This window comes from Biomphalaria glabrata, chromosome 13 (assembly GCF_947242115.1).
Source record: "Biomphalaria glabrata chromosome 13, xgBioGlab47.1, whole genome shotgun sequence".
NCBI classification, from domain to species: domain Eukaryota; kingdom Metazoa; phylum Mollusca; class Gastropoda; family Planorbidae; genus Biomphalaria; species Biomphalaria glabrata.
Genome location: NC_074723.1, coordinates 20,290,200 through 20,310,452, shown reverse-complemented (window position 1 = coordinate 20,310,452; position 20,253 = coordinate 20,290,200). Strand labels below are relative to the sequence as shown.

At 34.4% G+C, this 20,253-nt stretch overlaps 1 protein-coding gene across 2 annotated transcripts; it reads right to left on the bottom strand.

The window, feature by feature from the left end:
• Positions 1-134: 134 nt before the first annotated feature.
• Positions 135-18,283, bottom strand: LOC106057472 (ATPase family AAA domain-containing protein 3-like). 2 transcript variants are annotated; one of them, XM_056007844.1, is made up of 16 exons: positions 18,137-18,283; positions 12,981-13,113; positions 9,357-9,433; positions 9,035-9,196; positions 8,516-8,585; positions 8,229-8,394; positions 7,718-7,787; positions 7,264-7,419; positions 6,016-6,072; positions 5,800-5,925; positions 4,621-4,745; positions 3,440-3,491; positions 3,274-3,344; positions 2,411-2,578; positions 2,183-2,291; positions 135-1,330 (listed from the first exon to the last, which is right to left on the bottom strand). In XM_056007844.1, exons 1-16 carry the CDS (start codon positions 18,152-18,154, stop codon positions 1,073-1,075), a joined length of 1,818 nt encoding a protein of 605 aa, XP_055863819.1. In that variant the 5' UTR covers positions 18,155-18,283; the 3' UTR covers positions 135-1,072. The 2 variants fall into 2 exon arrangements, with proteins under 2 accessions (XP_055863819.1, XP_055863818.1); XM_056007843.1 differs by lacking the exon at positions 18,137-18,283 and having other exon boundaries at positions 12,981-13,319.
• Positions 18,284-20,253: the final 1,970 nt, after the last annotated feature.

Below are 20,253 nucleotides of genomic sequence, written 5' to 3'. Positions count from 1 at the left end.
GGTGTCAGCTTTAAGAGAAGCCTGGATAAATATGCCAGACAATGGGTTAAATATACCAAACAAGTGTCAAAGAAACCTAACCAAATAATTTGTACCTATATAATAAATAAAAAAAAACAAACAACTAGGGTACAAAGATTTCTTTAATTTATTTTGCTGTAAATTGTTCAGATCAAAACATTAATTCACCTAAAAATAAAAGGCAAAACTTCTTAAGATTTTGGACTAACCTTATTTATTTATAATATAAAATTACAAAACAAAATACTCAACATTTCACCATCACAGAAGTGTAGTTAACACATGCATCTCTCTAAAATAACATCAGACATTCAATACTGTATTAAAATTGAAACATGCCTGCCAGAGGAAATACATTCTTAACATAAAGTCCATTCTGTCATCATCATTCTTCATTTCATTGACAAGAACATCAAAGTCTATAATGCTCACCTACCATAACACCATCACTACTCAAAGTTCATACATTTTTTACATACACTCAACCAGGTCAACAGTAATCATAGTGCATAGCTAGATATTAGTAAAGCTGTTTTATTTTCAATGAAGATTATTACCTTGGGACACTCTGAACCACCATCGATGACTAAGTAGCCACCTAGGCTATAGACCCTAAGCCTAAAAAAAGAAGCCCAACCTATACTTCAAAAAATATCTAAACAAAAATTACAAAACACACATGTAGGTCATCTGGATTTTTTTTTTTCTATTAATACATGCACTGATGTAAATACTTCCATTTTAATCAGTATCTTAAATAAAAATGTGTTCAACACACACAAAAGCCAATAAGTTAGTATAAAACATTTCCTTTAATTTCCACATTTGGTTTATCATTTTGCAGTCAACCATTGGATCAATTGATGAAAATCGCTATGAACAATAAAAATGTCAAAATCTACACATTAATGGTCTGCCATTTACCAAAGCTTCAATTAAAACATGAAGATCATCAAATGTTCAATCTTGACCAACTGTGAGCCAGGTCAGCATGCATCCTCGGCAAGACAAATAAAAAAAAAAATAGCACAGCTCTAGCACAAAACTGTTGTTAGGATGGTGGGCAGTCTTGTGGAGGGGATGGAGATTGTTTAGTTTCTTGTACAGACGAGCTCAATGTAGACTTTGACACCTGTGGAGGGGGCATTATCGACATGTGCCTGTCTTTACTGGTTCTGTAGAAAACATCTGTTAAGACTTCACCATGTTGCCAAGCTACTTTTTTGGCATGTTGCTGAACAGAATCATTCACTATGTCATCAATCATTTCTTCAGTCAGGACACCTTTTTCTGAAGCATAGGCCTTGGCCTGAAAGAGAATGTAAGCTTCATGAAAGCCTAGAAATAGTTAAATGATGCATTAATCTTATATAGTACAGATGTTACTTCAAAAAAGAAGATGATTATGTCCTACGCTTCATTTCAAATTAAAGTGAAAAGTGAAATTAGAAGACTTATACAGATGATGCAAAGCTTTGATAGTCAATAATGGTGCTCCCCAACCTCATTCTAGATGAAGAGAAGAGACGACTTACAAAATCAATTAATTGCCACTAATCGATTAATTGGTTAAATTTTTTATTGATTCATGTGATGTTATTGAAAATGAATAATTGTGAAATTTTTCAACTTGATATGAGAATGGGACATGGGAGAAATAAGGTGTGAAAGAATCCTCCCAGAGTGAGTTATAAGATTACATAACTGTATTCAAGCTCACAACTATTTGCTAGATAAGATATAGATCTATGCAGATCAGTTGTTTATACAATAATAGAATTATGAATAATTAATATGCTTGATTTTTTTTTGGTACCAATTTAAACATTAACAGTAATAAGCTAAATATTTTTATTTTGACAATTTGAAAAACAGACGAGTTATACAAGCTGACAATTATGTATGTCTTACAACGCTTTAACTATCAACATATTTGAATGATTTTTGTAAGTTATCTCACTTTGATTAGGGGTTACCAGATATACAAGTGAATCAGTTGAAGAAGCTTTTAAAAGCCACAATATTTTTATCCATTTACATACCTAATAATTAGAAAACAGTACTTGCATATTTTGTATATTCATGTTCATTCAAAATCGTACACTAAAAGACTTCTCTATTAAGATATGCAACAATGTAGGAAAACAAAAATCAAGCTAACCTGCCAGGCAACAGCTAGTTTGGATATTTCTCTCCCAGATAAACCTTCTGTCTTTTCGGCGATTTCCTGACATTTCTTACCATAATCAAATTCTGCTACTCGTAAACGCCTGAAAAATTTACATTGAGTGAAAAATCTTAAGAAGACATACATCTCAAATATATGAATTTCAATAAATATGAAATGACACGACTATATTTACTCCATATACGATGATCATGGTCTTACCCAGATTTAGCAGTGGCAGGATCTAGGACAAATTTTTGGAAGTAATGCCGAACAAGTCTCTCCCTTTCTTCAAATGTTGGTATTTCAAATTCTACCATCTCATCAAGTCTGTCATTAATGGCCCAGTCAAACTGTTCTGGCTGGTTACTAGCCAACACTAACATGAATCTGTATATTTGAAAATGTTAATGAAGTTAAATATGATATATAATAATTTTATCTCCATTTAAATAAGAATAGCTTCAAGGCCAATAATGAGGAAAAATAATGTGGAAATTAGAAACTTGGGAGCTTAATCAGAAATATGAAAGGCGTGCACACGCACATTAATACAATTCAGAAAACTTTGCATCCAATAATTCAAAAACACTGCTGCTTGTTGCAAACAATAAATAACATTTTAAAATAAAATACCTAGATTTGTAAATTTACTATTGGTCATCCAATAAATGATATATGAAAATGCTGTACTTGTAAATCATGTGAACAGAAAATAATGAATTCCCATAAAATTTATCTAATGTAATAGACAACTAAGTAATCAGACTTAATATCTTAATTTCTGTCTTGGCCTTGTATAGCATAAGCTTGTATCTACGAACTGATCAAGTTTCTATGACTGTTACTATGCTTTTGCTGCCAATGCAGCAATAACATCTACGTAATTGATATGGTTATTAGTATAGTTATGATAGCACTTTTAGACAGTAATGCCATTTTTCCCTATCATACTATACGAATTGCAAATAATCTACACATTTAGAAGAGAGTACTTAAGGAGCATGAGTTAAAACTTACAAGATACAACAGATTGTTTGTTCTTAAAGCTTTATTACATATGCAATATCTCTCAACAAACTTACTTTTGTGACTGCTCTCCTGTTCTGTACAAAAAGGCATTCAAAGCAGCCCTCATATCTTCACTGATCACTTCCTACAAATAAAGAATGATGCCTAATTGAAGACAATGGCATTTAAAATAATAGAAAATCTATAGCTGGTTCTTTAAGAAATGCTCAGTTTACTTACTACACTTCTTTTCCTCAGGAAAGCATCAGCTTCATCCACAAACAGAACAACACTGTCAAACAAAAATAGTTCAAAGTTTATTCTTTTATGTTTTATCTGTTGAAAGAACACGTTAACTACGTTGCTTGCGTAACGAATAGGGACAATATGACTATATATAGGTATTTAAAAGAAAGCACTAAATTTACATGTTTTTATAAAGTAATAAGTGTAACAGCCTGATTGAAGCTGAGAACAATAAGTACCATCAAAAGAATATCTTTTATAATTCTTAAAAGTGATTTTTTAAAATTATTTGTGGGCTAGAGTAGAAACTCCATTTTAGCAGAGTTGTATTAGCTGGGCCCTGTGAAAAATGCGCTAAACAAAAGCATTCACAAATGGTCTTCTTGCTTGACACTGTGCTGCGGCTAGGTGGAGTTGTCAAATCGGAGGGTCCAAGGTTGATCCCTTTATCAATGTTGTCCCATATTTTCATATCTGAATCAACATTTTCTTTCAATAAAATTTGGTCCCTAGTGTTGCCTTTCATATATATATATTCGTAGAATGCCAGTAGGTTGACTTCCACAGGACATCCTGTATGGCTATCTAATAGAAGGCAGGAGGGCCGCTGTTCGCCCACTTTTACGTTATACGGATGTATGCAAACGTGACATGAAGCTCTTCGAAATCAGCAATAGCAGCTGGGAAGGGGTGGCACTGGATAGATCCACATGGAGAGAGAGAGCATTAAGGAAGGGTCATGGATTGCAAATGCCATACACAACAGAAGCAGAAAGAAGGGTGAAAATGCAATGGCGCCTGGTGATTATATATGCCCAACCTGCGATCGCAGCTGTTTATCAAGGATTGGTCTCTTTAGTCACACAAGAAGTTGCAAAGGGAAAAGATTGTCTCTCGAGACGTAAAATGCCACAGATATATATATATATATACATATGTAATATGTATGCCTAACAATGTAATGAAACAGGAAAAATAATGCATCCAATGTATTCTTATCACATAAAAAAAAAAAAAACTAAGCAAAGGAAAAAAAAAACCACTTATCCAGATTTTGCAAAATTATTTTATCTCAGAAACCACAGAAAAAAAAAGATATTTTTTTTATGTGATGGTTCCAGGAAGTGTGGCATGGTAGAAATACTTTATTTTAAAAAAATGTATGTTTTGCTTACCCTTTACTACTGGTATGTGCCCAATCAAAAACTTTATGCATCGCTGTGACACCTTCTTTACCCATTGGAGCTATATCACCACCTGTCATTATAGCATAGTGCATGCCGGAATGTTTGGCTAGACTCTGAAATATCACAAGAACATTAAAATACTCAACACAGCTTGTTAAAATTAATTAATATAGCTTTAAAAATCCATTCAATGTTAAACTACTAATATACTTAAACCATAAAAATGTTAAGCACATTGTTAAAGAGGTAATGTCTTCAGGAAAGTCATTTCGAAATTCGAAGGTCATGTTGCCATACCTTGTAAAACGTATTGAGATACCACAAGTAAACTTTAGTATTTGCTTTAAGCTGTTGCCTTAGTTCAAAATATTTCTACAAAGCTTATCAACTCACTCACTCTGGTAAAAAAGTTTGAACATGTTTTTTTCTCCCACTTTCCATTCTCAGATCCAGTTGAAACTTTGCACAATTATTCATTGTACATGACAAGACATGAATCAATTTAAAAAACTAACCAAATAGTTAATTAATTATTGGTGATTAATTACTTTGTTTGATATTGAAATAAGGGGAATAAATGCTACTTCACGAGAGATGTGAATGTATATATAATTTTAATCCCCTAATTATATTTTGCCAGATTTTTTCCCTGACTTCCTATTCTCAGATCAAGTTGAAATTTTGCTGAATTACTCATAGTCGATGACAATACACAAAACAATACAAAAATTAACCAGCTAATAATCAATTACTACTAATTAATTAATTATGTTTTATATAGCAGAAAGGGAGCTCGACCCTGCCATATTGAGATTAATGGCAGTTATTAGTGGTTCTGTCCCTTAGACTATTTTCTTCTGCACCAGTAGAAGGTCATTTATCTGGACGTGAAATATGCACACAGCCTTTTTTTGTTTTACAGCATGGTATATAAGTGGTCTTGCTGATGTGCAGCACAAGATCAGCGATTATTTCTCTCAATAATAGTACAACACTTTGATCCTGTGTATATTTTACTAAGTGCAATAATTTTGAATTTTCTTTACTTTGTTGGTGAAATGAACCGTTTATAATATTCCACATCTGGTTACATGGACAGACCCATTTCCTAACTGATCTGGGTTATCAAGGTTCTACTGTGTTGATCTAACGTCAAAGAAGTCTTACCTTGGCGAACATTGTTTTGCCGGTACCTGGTGGCCCATACATCAAAATATTTCTAAAGTAGCCATTATTTTTCTTGGTGTGTCTTGTCGCTATGGCTATATCTCGAAGTTTCTCTTCAAGGGAAGGCTGAAACAAAGGCATAGGTTGCAGTAACAACAACTTTAAATAACTTTACCACTTCTTTGATAAATAAAACACAAATGATTTATCACATACCTTTAGAATGATACCTTTAAGTGGATCATCTGGCTTTCTAATCATATTTTTTACAGTCTAATTCAAAGAGAAGAAAACGTTTGTTAAAAGCATGTTAATTAAAGTAAAAACATGCATAATTTTAAGAGTTTGCCACGCATACTAATGGTAAACAAATGACATTTTAAAAAATAACTAAGTTGATCACAGTAATTTTTACACTTTGTTTAAAATTTGCTTTTGATATATTCACATAAAAAACATTTTTAAGCCATAAAATGTATACAGTAAAAGAGAAGAAAAAGTGACATGAAAAAAGGCCAAATAATGGAAGAACTAAGAAAATGAAAAGACTGCAAGTGATTTAATGGGTTTGAATCTAGACTAAGAATTTTTTTTATTTTTTAGGATGTTCCCCCCCCCCCCCCCCCCCGAACAAAATCCTGATTGCAACTATGATGTATTTCAATTTCAGAATTAAATATAGGTATAAAAATATATCAAGGAACATAAATGTAAATATAAAATATAATTAATGCTAGCATTATACACTGGCTATACACATTAATTTGCTCCTAGGCTATTGGCCTATATTCTTTATGTTGTCATGGATCATCCTCCCACACACACGTTTTAGAAAATAGTCCTATATATAATATCCGAGCATTCTTTGACTTTTTGTTGAATTTTTTGAAAGCCCCCTTGATGTTTTCAAAAACCATTAATTTTTTAATCAAGCATTAAAACTCATTCAAGGTTATGAATTCTGTTCCAACTTTTATATAGATCAAATAATTAAAATTAAATTAACTGTATCAGGATCAAGGTTATAAATTCCATTTTCAAATTTTATGTATACCAAATTATTATGCAAAAAACGCCATTTAAAAAAAAAGTTGATGAGCCATTATGGACTTTTGTAAGTCTTATGCTCTAACAACTGAGCAAATATGTATTATTTATAGAAGAGGGCAAAAACCATAAGAATTTAAGTACTTGAAATTAAAAGTATAATATAGCACTTTTCAATAAGTTAGATTAAAAAAAAAAATTGCAAATAAAAAATCGTTTTTGGTAAATTTAAACTGCTGTGGTTTTTATCATAGTTGTCATAGACCAAAGGTAAGTGATAACAGGTTAAATTTTTATATTTTTTTCATCCATGGCAAGTGGGAGAATCAGTGATGAGTGAGTGAGGGCTTTTAAAAATGTATAAAGAATATAAAGATTCTAAGCAGAAAATAATATAAATGAAAAACATATCCTGACCTGAATAGGATGCTTGAATGCTCTACCAACAGTAAATCTTGATGTTTCTCGAACTAGTGAGGGTTTACCCAGCCTGGACTCAACAGCTCTGAACACTAAACCAAAACTGTGTTTCACACCATAGTAGCCTCCAATAACCAAAGTAGCTCCTCCTGCCTTAGCGAATTAAAAGAAAAAAAGAATGAATATACGCCATACATACTCAAAGAACAGTATAAAATGTTAAAGCTTCCTTTTCAAAGGGTACATTTCTATTCAGCAATAATATATATCAGTGTTTTATCATCTTTAGAAAGAAGGTTGACAAGTTTTTGAAATTAGCCATAAACCAACTTAAAAGAAAGCTGCATATATATGTATATTCTTAATAGTCTCTTGGTAGACACTTTGTTTTAAGCTGATATTTCTTAAACTGTCTTAAAACATCATACAGTGCTGCCACTGAACAACTTACAAAAGCTGTAATCATGTTCCAGTTATTAAGGAATGTTGATAAGCCAGTGCCAAGTACTTGGCCATAAGTGCTGAAAACAAAACAAAATGTGTGATAGATAACACTGAAAGTGTTTGTTAAAGTAAAAATCTAACAAGAATACATTTTTAACTTAAATAAACAAAAACTTCCATTTCGTAAAAATCTTTATAAAAACAATCTTCTACATTTCAAACAGTCAAACCAAATGACTTATTTTAACAGAATCTCTAGAATTTATGAATTTAGTTATTACAAAGTACAAAATGATCCATTAAACAAAATTTAAATACATTTTTTAAAATGCATATTAAAAAATGAACAGCAATGTGCATCTAATAAAAGAAAAAGTTCTAGAATGTTAGATCATTAGGTTGGTATTTCATATTTAAAAAAAAAAAAAGGTAAAACTCCAGATTCAGAGTAGCCCTAAATCGTCTAACACAAAAAGTGCTAAGAATCTAAATAATATTTTGTTCTTTTAAATACATACTTTATGGCATCAATTTTAGTTTTCCTATCTTCCTCAGCTCTAAGCCTTATTTGTTCTTTGATTATGTCTCTATTTTCTCTTTCTACTTGACCCCTGGCTCTCATCTCAGCTTCTATTCTCATCAAGTCATGTTTGTGACGAATTTCTGCTTCTTTTTCCATGGTAGCTGTTTAAGAATGATGATCACTGTTAAAGCCTTGAATTTATAAACTTACTTTTAAAAAATCTATCATCCTGGTACTTTAGTTTATAAGATTATTAAAAAAAAAAAAAAAAAAAAAAAGCACCTATTCTCATAGCTTCCTGCTTCTTCACAGATTCTTCTTGCTTCCTGAGATTTTCTTCATTCATGTGTGCCTGAAAAAGAAAAAAGTAGACATTAAAGTTCAAAAAGGTACCAAATTTTAAAACTTTTTATAAAAGACTAAAATTACAAGAGATAGGGAACTTCAATACACATTTTTGTACAAGTTCTTCAAATGAATGAACTAAGCAGATATTTTTTTTACATTATCTGTTTGTTAACTCAGTACGTATTGTTCTGGAACGAACAAAAATTTGTTTTATATAAAAAAAAGAGCATGCAATTCTATTCAATTATACACTAAGCAGAACATTTTCTGATGAAAAAAGTAAAAGAAGTTTAACCTTAACATAAATGAGTCAAGTAAATAATTCCATTAGAATGTGGAAAATAGTTACAGAAAGTTAGAAAAAAGTAGTCAAATTATAAAGTTCAATAAACATGCAATTGGTCATCAGTAAACAAAAAGGAAAGATGTTCTATTTAATTTTCTCATAATAACCTGTTGAGCTAACTGGTCTTCATAACGTTTCCTAGCCAACTGGTCATCATATTGAGCCTTGTACTGATGCTGCTTGGTTTCCTCTGACATTGTTTTTCTACGCTCCTCTGCTACAGCTCGCACTTGCTCAATTTTTAACTGCTCTAAATGAGCCTCATATTCCTTAAAACAAAAATATCAAAAATTAAATGTAGCCTTATATTCCATCCTCTCACCCTCTATCTTTCATTATATATATATATATATATATATATATATATATATATATATATATATATACATATGTACACACACACATAAATTCCAGCAAATAAGAAAATACCTTTATTTGTTTCTGATGTTCAAGAGCTTTAGTTCGTTCTTGTTCTTGAATAAGAACCAATGCTTCTTTGGCATGTTCTGCAAATAAACAATAGATTAAATGTAGTTTTAATTTCAATATCTTTTCTACAATCTATATTTTTATTAGATCTAAATGGGACGGACGGACAGACAGAACACACTAGTAGCGGCTCATTCCCATTTTGGGGGCTGTTAAATAACTTATTTTATAAGAGATTCTAGATCTGACATAAAATTTTAGAAGAATATTAGATATATATAGATCTTTATAACAATTTAAATACTCAAAATTATTAGCTGATCATTATAGTCTAGATCTACACTTTAAAGAGTTAGTAGAGCCAGTCCCCTAGATAATAGCAAATTATAAATAGATTAAGATCTAAATCTAGATCTACACATTCTACACTCTATATATAGTCATTTTTGTCTCACGAACCCCCCCCCCCCCAATTTTCTGATATTAGCATATATAACATTACTATTTTGCCACAAATCATTAATGCACTACAAATTTTAAAAAGACAAAGGAAATCAAAGTGAAAGGCTACTTTAAGCAAAAAGTATGCTAAAAAAATTAAAAAACAAAGAAACGCAGTGATAGACACAACCATGCACTCCCTCTCTCTTATTCTGTCTCTCCTTGGGGTCATAATTATTAATCAACCAGATACCGGTAGGTCCGGTTTCCTTACCCCGAACAAAGCTTTCAGCATGCCAACAGTGCATAAGTACCTTCTTGGCATGTGACCCTACACAGTTACTACAAGCAGCCAGAGAGACCATCGCATCATAACCAGCAGGACTGTCAACCATTTACAGAGACAGATCTGTGTAGATGCTCAGTAGCACTGTGAGAGCTGGGTATGGGGCGGTGGTTCGACTCTCTAGCAGCCCGAAAAAGTGGAGCTGATGGGACCCTGTCACGGGAAAAGTAGCCTTGGGACTGAGAAGAGATGCTAAAAAGAAAGCAATGGAATTGGTGGAGGAAAGAGTAAGAGATGGATTAGCGCCAGCTGAGGACGTAATCATTTTCACTGATTCGATCTCCCTCCTAGAGACCCTCAAAGGGCAGTGTGCAGGTGTCAGAAGGGTAGAAGCGTTCTTCACAGTTGAGGAACATCTTCTACAGCTCAATGTAAATAGATCTATGAAGTGTTCATTAAGTTATAAAGCAGGAGGTACAGTGTTAGTTAATGTCAGTGCTGAACTAACCCTGACCCTCTTCGATATCATATTTTATTGTAACTATGTTTCTATGGTCTATGCCTAACTATGCGTAGCGAAACAAAACATAAACATAGTGATGGATTCAGATAGATCTAGACTATTTTCATTGACAATAAATGATGACTTTATAGATGTTTGATTGTTTGCATTTTTTTTCCTAGGACTAACCATTAGGCTTAGCCATTTACTAGATCTCTAGATATTTAGAGTATAGATCTAGATCTAAAAGCTCCAGACTTTTGTTAACAGATGCCTACGCCGGATATTAGGAATTAGGTGGCCAGAAAAGATTACTATCGATTTGTGGGAGAGAACTAGACAAAAGCCCATAACTGGCATAACCCAAGACATCACAAAATGAAAGTGGACTCTAATGCCAATGGAGCTGGTTAGGACAAACCCTGCGAAAACCAGCTACCAATGTTGCAAGGCAGGCACTTGACTGGAACCCACAAGGAAAGAGGAAAGTCACAGTGGGCAGACCCAAGCAAACCTGGAAGAGGTCAGTCATAGGTGAAGCAGAGGGTACTGGGGTCTGGAATGACATGGACATGGGAGCAGATGAAGAAAGCTGCTCAGAAATGACTTCGGTGGAGAGGTGTGGATGCAGCCCTATGCTCCCCTCGCCAGACATGCCTACCCCCAAGACCCAGAATGTGGAACACTCAGGTTGAAAATGTGGAATTTTGGGCCCCAATGTGGAACATACACGCGTTTATGTTAGTCAGCCATACTGTACGCAATATAAATAAAACTTCAATTATATTACTTTAATAACAATACTAGTTTGCTTCTTATAAATTAGATGTAAATAGTATAATATAATTAAAACTAAGAAAACCTTTAATTCATAATTATGTCCTTTGTTTGAAATCAATAGTTCTAACTCCTATATGATGAATTCTGAAAAAAAAAATCTATATTCTAATGACCTAGACTCAAATGTTACTATTTTTATTTGTTACTACTAGATCTAAATGTAATGACTAGATCTAGATTATTCTAGATCCTTTTCTAGGGCTCTACTCTAGTCACTCTAGAAGTTGTCTCTAGTTCTAGATCTAAAATAATTTAAGAGTCTGTCTACCAGTAACTAGTAGTACTAGTCTAGGACTAGACCTACATCTAATACTAATAAGTCATCTAAGAACACAGATTATAATAAGTATATTAATAGATTTTTTCTAGATCTAAATATTTATGTCTAGATCTATGGACTTATTGAGAACTAAATTTATTACATATGATAATGATACATAGAAATCTAGAGATCTATCACCTTCTAAGTCTATTTCTCTAGATACTAAGATCTAGATTTAGTATCATCTAGACCTAGTTATCTAGTGCTAGATCTAGATTACTAGATACTAATTTAGACTATGTAGATCTAGTATCTAAGTATGTAATATTAATAAGTAGACTAGATATAGCCTTATTTAGGCCTTAGCCTTACTCACATGACATAACTCAGCCTTATTGTGTCTAAGTTAATTAATTACATTTAGGTCTAGATCTAGATCTTTAATAACGTATTTGAAAAAAAATCCTTTTCTTAGATAAGATTACTAATATTTAAATATTATAATTAGAATCTTTATTTATTTTATAATATTACTTAGACTTAGAAACCTAAGACTAGTAAGACGGCTAAGAGTAAGAAACCAGACGAGTTAGTCACGTTACGTCGTTAGTGTTAGAATAGCCGCATAGCGCCTTTGTCAGGAAAAGGGATTTGAATGGAAAATTTTGCTTATTAGCACTTACTAGATTCTAGATTCTAAGAATAGATCTAGTATCTAGACCTAGAGTACTAGATCTAGATCTATGTCTAGATCTAGATCTAGCTCAACCATATCTTCGTAAATTTAGGACACACCGGTTCCGGGAGGAGATGAAATGTAAAACAATAAACACAGACCTAGATATATTTTATTTTGCATTCAGTATTTTCATTTCGCATTATTAATAAATAATGAAAATCGGCGATTTTTTTTTTTTGTTGTGTCGGAATTCAGACTTGGCGGAACAAAAAATCGGGAATGCGGAACGGCGGAACATGTGAGCTTTTTTGATGCTTTTGCGGGACGGTTCCGCATAATGCGGGACTGTAGGCATGTCTGCCTCGCCCTCACCCCTGGGAGTACAGAGGATTAAGTCAAGTCTAGACTCTACTGAGCTTCTCATTCTCAGCTTGAGCTTTAATTTACTTTAAAAAATTCAAAGGCAAAAATTGTGGCAGCAGGACTTCTACTAGATAAGTTCTGTCACTTAAGTTTAACCTTAATAAATAATTATAATGTAGACTACTTAGTAGATCTAAACAAAGAGTATAATAGATTTAAGGGTTCAGATCTAGATTAGATAAGTTACTAACTTGAAGATTCCAGTTCTTTGGCTGCTTTGGCAGCTCTTTCCAAAGCAGACGAGTCGAAAGAATATTCCATTTTCGAATTCCTCTTCTTTCCATCATCACCATCAGAACCTCCGGCTCCGGGTGGCGGTGGTACCTGAGGAAACCCAACGGTTGATGGTGGTTGACTTTTTGAGCCGAATAACCACGACATTCTCCAAGTTAAGAAAGTAACTAGCTATATAATGTCATTTAACATAAGAGCAACAGACTAGACCTAGACTAGATTCTATGTTGCCGGCGACTTTCACATTGAAGTTGCACCATGCAGATTTTCACGTGGGGACCTTCTGCGCATGCGCCATTGTTATTTTTAGTTAATTTTATAAAAACATGAATTGTTTTGTACAAAGTAATCGAAATCATCACAGTTATAAAACCACAGACCTATATATTTATATGCCTATGTTAGTGCTCTTGTCTGCTAGTGTAGAGGTTCTCAACTTTCTCAATTCGGGGGCCTCCATTTAACAAGCCATACAATATTAGCGGATCCCCGACGCAGTCTGGTTTGTCTGCCATAATCACATATTACTATAGCCGCTGGGATAATTTAACTCTCTGATACCCTGTGTGCTTTTTTGCTCTGTGCTGTTCGCAATGCCGTAATATATGGAGCTTTAAGAGCTTTTCATTTTCTGCTGTCGCACTGCTAATAATTGTATTTGGTTTGTAATTGTATTTTCTACTCGACGTTTGAAGAAATCAACTGGTTTTTCTTTCAGTTCATTATGGCAAGATGACTTTCTAATTTAGCAGATTTCTAGCTTTCGTTCAATAACACACATTCAAACTAACGACACATTCAAACAAATAACACAGCCAAACAAATAACACATTGTTTCAAGCAAATGTCACATTGAAGCAATGATACATTGGGGGGGGGGGGGAATCAGTGTTGGATTTGTTTGGTATAAATTTGAATTGTACATATCCTGGAGCATATTTACGTAGTTTTGTATTACATGGTGCGGCCTCTCTTGTGGCATCGTGTCTCAGTTCATTGCCACTATTTCCACTACACTCTTGCTCTTCTTCTTTTGCTTCAAATATTTATCCTTAATCTAACGGTTAGACAAGCGTGTGAAAAACAATTTAACAAACACAAATTACCACTTTATAACTAATTAATTTAAAAAACAATGTGCACGATTTATAACCATACTGATGTCGATGTGTTGTGGAGTCTCAGGGTAGTGGGTTTAAAAACTTTAAAATGAAGCTTGGCTTTATTTGAGTTAAAGCGAGGTAAAATAGCGATATTGAAAGAAGGACGTTGATTGCTATGTAAAATAAGAAATTTGATATTCATGGGCAAAATAAAATTCTCTCACAGGACTGTTAACAATCATTGTTGTTTTGTCAAGTTGCGTCAACAATGACGTCGTCACAGAGTAGTTCGTAATAGACATATTAAACATTAGTGAGGAGCGAGTTGATTTGCTATACAGATTATCCAAAAGAAACAGATAACCTTTACATCATCTGCCCTATAGACCACAAGGTCTGAAAGGGGAACTTTTATTATTTTTACTTAGGCCTACAGATTATCCAATCGGATAAACTGGCTTTTAGCAAAGAATGCATTGTAATTGTTTACAATTTTTATCTTTTTTTTTCATCACCATAGACGGACAGACAGACAGACAGAGTTGATATAAGCTTTGTGAAAATGATTTTATATTCGCAATTTCTACCAACAAATTTCTGAAAGTCGATATTTTACTGTATTAAGTGCAAAACAATAATTCCTTCCGATTTTAAGCAATTATAACACTTCTTTTTTTTTTGGAGCGTAACTTTCTTATATTTCATTTTTTTTATCTACTAGCAGAACGCAAACGGAACTCATTTTAACGATCAACCTAACACACTTTTTTTTTAGATCGTAACTATTACAATGAAATTTCAAGGCCCGCTCTCTCTTTCCTAAACACCCCTTCTCTCTCTCTCTCTCTCTGGAATCCCCATTTTATTTTGTTTTTACCTGCGCATCGTGATTTTGACTTGATTTGGAAAGGCCCGCTTCATAATGCGCCCCCGACACGCTCTCACATGTTGGGCCCGTTCATTTTAGTAGCACTTTTACCCAGTGGCGTAGCATCCATGGCGCGAAGGAGCTCATTATGCTTGGGCCCATGTCTCAAGGCCAGTTGGAGCCCACATTAAAACATTTGTTTGTTCATTTGGAACACTTTTAAGTAGTTTAACTCTGTTAAGAAGTTGTAAAAACATTGACTTTTAAGACACTATTACCTATATGCAGTCCTAAATGAATCAAATGTTATGACATAATTACTTTTTTTAAGAAAAAGGTAAGATCTTTACATTGGAATGTCTTTACATTTAGTTTACTCATTTTTGTCACACACTAAATTTGTCTTATTGGCTGGAGAGGAGCCCATCAAGATGTTCTTGAACCCGGAGTACTAGTTTGATATTTACTTGTGTAGGTGGTTACGTCCTATAGTCCTCGCAGTACTGGTGTGATATTTATTTGTGTAGCAGGCAGTGGTTACGTCCTATAGTTCTCGCAGTACTGGTGTGATATTTACTTGTGTAGCAGGCAGTGGTTACGTCCTATAGTTCTCGCAGTACTGGTGTGATATTTACTTGTGTAGCAGGCAGTGGTTACGTCCCATAGTTCTCGCAGTACTGGTGTGATATTTACTTGTGTAGCAGGCAGTGGTTACGTCCTATAGTTCTCGCAATACTGGAGTGATATTTACTTGTGTAGCAGGCAGTGGTTACGTCCTATTGTCATCACAGTAATGGTGTGATATTTACTTGTGTAGCAGGCAGTGGTTATGTCCTATAGTTCTCGCAGTACTGGTGTGATATTTACTTGTGTAGCAGGCAGTGCTTACGTACTATAGTCCTCGCAGTACTGGAGTGATATTTACTTGTGTAGCAGGCAGTGGTTACGTCCTAAAGTTCTCGCAGTACTGGAGTGATATTTACTTGTGTAGCAGGCAGTGGTTACGTCCTAAAGTTCTCGCAGTACTGGAGTGATATTTACTTGTGTAGCAGGCAGTGGTTACGTCCTACAGTCCTCGCAATACTGGAGTGATATTTACTTGTGTAGCAGGCAGTGGTTACGTCCTATTGTCATCGCAGTAATGGTGTGATATTTACTTGTGTAACAGGCAGTGGTTACGTCCTATAGTTCTCACAGTACTGGTGTGATATTTACTTATGTAGCAGGCAGTGGTTACGTTGTATACACCTACAGTCTCTGGCCATCACCTAAATTAAAATTTAACTTAACACTAATAGTCCATTATTTAAACTACATGCTTACATATTACTTCTTAATGTGTCTTAAAACGAATAGATATTAATTAATAATATCGTTTTATCCCGTGCTTTTAACGAATGTGCGCTTATAATACTGTCTCTAAATCAGTCACAAGAAAACTGGCACTTGATTTCCAACATCAATTCGGTCCAACACCAAGCCGTGTTTATGCCATCTCCCATTTAGCTCGAGCCTGTTACACAAGTCCTGGGTTGGATCCCCATACTAAATGAAATATAGATGTTAAATGTTTTCTTGGAGGTTCAGCGAGTGCCTATTTAAATTATTCCGATAGCGGATTCCAGCGGTGGTTGATTTTGAAACCAATACGATGCCAATGCCCATACATTCTCATCGTATGACCTCAAAACCATCCATTCGAAGTTTGTTTCTTTGTTTTCTTGCGGTGGTACACATCCCCATTCCCCTTTCTACATTTATCTTCGTATTTTATTATCTCAATAAAAGATATCAATTTGGCTTTATTAATTTTAATCGTTTATTTAATCCTTTTTGAATGTAGAAAAATGACAATAGATCTAGTATCTAGATTTTCAATGCTATTAGGATTGAGTGTTTTGTTGTTGTTGTTGTTGTTTTTGACAGTGGTACAAAGTACGATTCCTGCTCTCTACCCCCCCCCCCCCCCAACTCTCTCTAACTCTCTCTCTTTCTAGATCTATCGAAATAAAAACAATACAAACTCTGGGGCCATTTAAAAAAAAAATCAAAACAATAAACACATCAAAGAGTTATAGACAAAAAAAAAGTATATTTATTTGCAATAGGTCTAGACTGTAGAGCTAGATTTAATAAATATTCGTGCAGTATTTTTTTAGTCTATTTTGAAGGGAAGTGGAAATGATGTAAATAAGTAGAGTTATGGGGAAAAATGCTTTAAAAATACGGAATTCGTGATATTCTTAACGCTTTCTTTCCTAACTGCCGATACCAGCGTTGATTCCACCAGAATGTGGTAAATAATTACGGAGAGAAAGAGTTAAAATGCTTTCTATGTAGTCTGCGGCCTTTTGGTGGAAACACCGAAAATAAAATACATAGGTTTGATAGAACGCTTGTGGTTTTCCGCGAATACCGGTCCAAAGGTTGAGATTCTGTCAAAAACCGTTGTTAGTTATCATCTAGAATTTAAAGGAAAGTTGTGTACGAAATTTCACCTGAATTTGAACTCAGCCCCCCTGGATGACAAAGTGGTCATCATCGAACCACGATGGACGAACTATATATATATATATATGTATTGGACTACCCATTTAGAATAAGCGGATTGATTAATCTGACAGGACTGCATGTATTTTGTCCATCCTGGAAAATGTTTGGTTGGATTGGATATCTTTTCGATCTATGTGTGTGCGTATGTGTCAGTGTATTTCCAAAATACCCCACTTCCAAAAAACAGACGGTAGGGTAGAAGAAAAATCATGTTAATCATAACAGTGTAAACGCTATAGATTTTAGAAGGTCTTTATTGGAAAGGTTCCCCTTTCGCATTTTGTGAAGATCCTCGGGAAATAATCCATTATTCTTTCTTTTAAATAATTGTAAATCACTGCTTATCTCTTCCCCCTTTTTGTTTCTACGAAAGAGGGTGTCCTAAGATATATATAGTTTGTGTCTCTTATTTTTAAAAGTAAATCCAGCGCTGTACATTGTATAAGATCTAGATCTAGATTGTCTAGAAGACTAGTAGACCTAGGATAGGCTACTTGAATCTTGGTTTAACCGTTTAAGTGTAATCTAGATTCTAGATAAACATTACAAATCCAAATCATAATAATTAACACGCGTAAATGTGCACTACCTGAAAATGTATTGGCATTTTATAATTTAACTCTAGCTGTTATGGTTGACGTTTGATCATGATTTTGATCTAAGTTTACTTCTATATCCAAACAGAGTATTAGTTTCGTTTCCTTACAATATTGGCTCATTCTAGCAATCAATTTTAAAGAAATAAATGAACTAGCAAATTTGATCATGGAATTGATATGATCTTTTTGTATTGGGGATTCTCACGCTAAATATAGTAATCTCTTTGTTCGCTTTTCATTTTATTTAAAGATCCGATTTATATTCAGTAGCGTAGCTAGGGATTTAAGAGCCGGAGGGGCCCCTGCATTTTGACATTCGACATCATGACATGAGATAATGTGGGCAACTTAGTAAATATATGTCTAAACTCCAACTGGTACAGTAGGCCTTTATAGGCTAAGTAAAATTAACAAAAAATAATCATTAAGACTTTTTTATTGAGTAATACCATTGTTTAATGGCAAAATAATGCACAAGCTACAAATATCAATTCAAATCGCCTTGCGTCGTGCTTTCCGAGCAGCAAAGGCATCTATAGCATCATCTAGATTAATTCTAGCTAGATCAATGTTATCTAGTATTTTTTACTCCACCTGAATAGCAAGATTACATGGCAATGGCGTAATATTTAACATTTAGCGAAAAAAAAAATTAGAACATTCCTTTAGGAGCTCCCTCTCAAATAGGATTCCTCGTTCTCACTTTTATGTTGGAGCGTTCAGATGACTAGACCAATATATGAGATGAACTGATCAGTGGTTTCCATTCCCTCCATGTAGCTTTCTTTCTATTGGGGTGTTTTGGGGCCAGTGTCTTGTACGGGCCTCATGCAAATAGAACAGTTTGAAGGACATGGTCAGCATTCTCTGGGGGAGCTACCACCTTCTACCAAGCGCGTCCCCAGGTGGCGGATAAGGGAAGGACCCTTGGATACAATGGTTAGCTGTGAATACCAAATAAACTGCCGCGGAACAACTGGTTTGCAGTCATGGAGGATGAGGTGAAGTATTCCAGTGGTTAGAATATTTACTAAAAACATCTAAGAGATCCAGGGAAATGATTGCAAAAATTGAGTATAGGGCGCTCTAACTCTAAACCTGGGTAGATGAAGCTCGTTAGCTAGGGATAGCAGTTCATCTAGGAGAAAAAAACTCCGAAGATAAACACCTGCTGCCTTGCAGATGATCTTGGATGATCAAAGGCTATGGGAGCACACCCAGAAAGAAAAGCAAGCCGAAGTCGGAGTCAATGGGCCTCCTGGCGCATAACACATTGACACGCAACCTCCCGCCACTGTTAAGTTTGCAGTAAAATAGAAAAGTGGTAGAAAACAACGATGTTGAGAAATGTGGTGGCGATATAATGAAGTCTAATGAATAACGCAAGGAAAATAAAAATATCGAAATTTTATTACTTTACGTGGAATTGTATAAATTAGTTTGGATCAGTCATGTAATAAGAAGCGTAGTGAGATGGGAGCAAGGGGGCACGATGCCCCGGGCGATTCGATGACAGAGTGGCTAGTGTATTGGCTTGAGAAGGCTGAGGATGCTTTAGTTCGAATTCAGGTCGTTCACCATTTTTATATTTATAGATGCATTTAAAAAGCGATCACCAAGATACCCCTTTCTGTCTCCCCCTACCCCTTTTTCAACTGGTCCAGACAAGTGATTGAGAAAGCTAAAAGCATGAAATTGCGCTAAACAAGAACAATCGGTAAAAATATCTGTAATCGCATAGATTTATTATTGTTTATCTAGATCAGTGGTCTTCAACGGGGGCGCTAGAGCCTCTTGGGGGGGGGGATTTTCGTGAAATTGGGGGGGGGGTGACGGACTGGGATAGGGGCGATAGGGGGGGGGGGCGCTAGGCATAAAAGGGGAAATAGACATGGAAGAAAAAAAACTGGAGGAGCACTGAAACAAAACACATCCAAAAAATGTCTTCAAAATTCACTCTAGGGTATCTATTGTCTTTAATTCTTAGCTCGCGTAAACGTTTATGATTCGATAAACAAACTAGGTAGGCCTAATAAGCGTAAATTTGTAGATTATAGTTTATTTTATTTTACATATGTTAATATATTAATATGTAAAAGTTAATTTT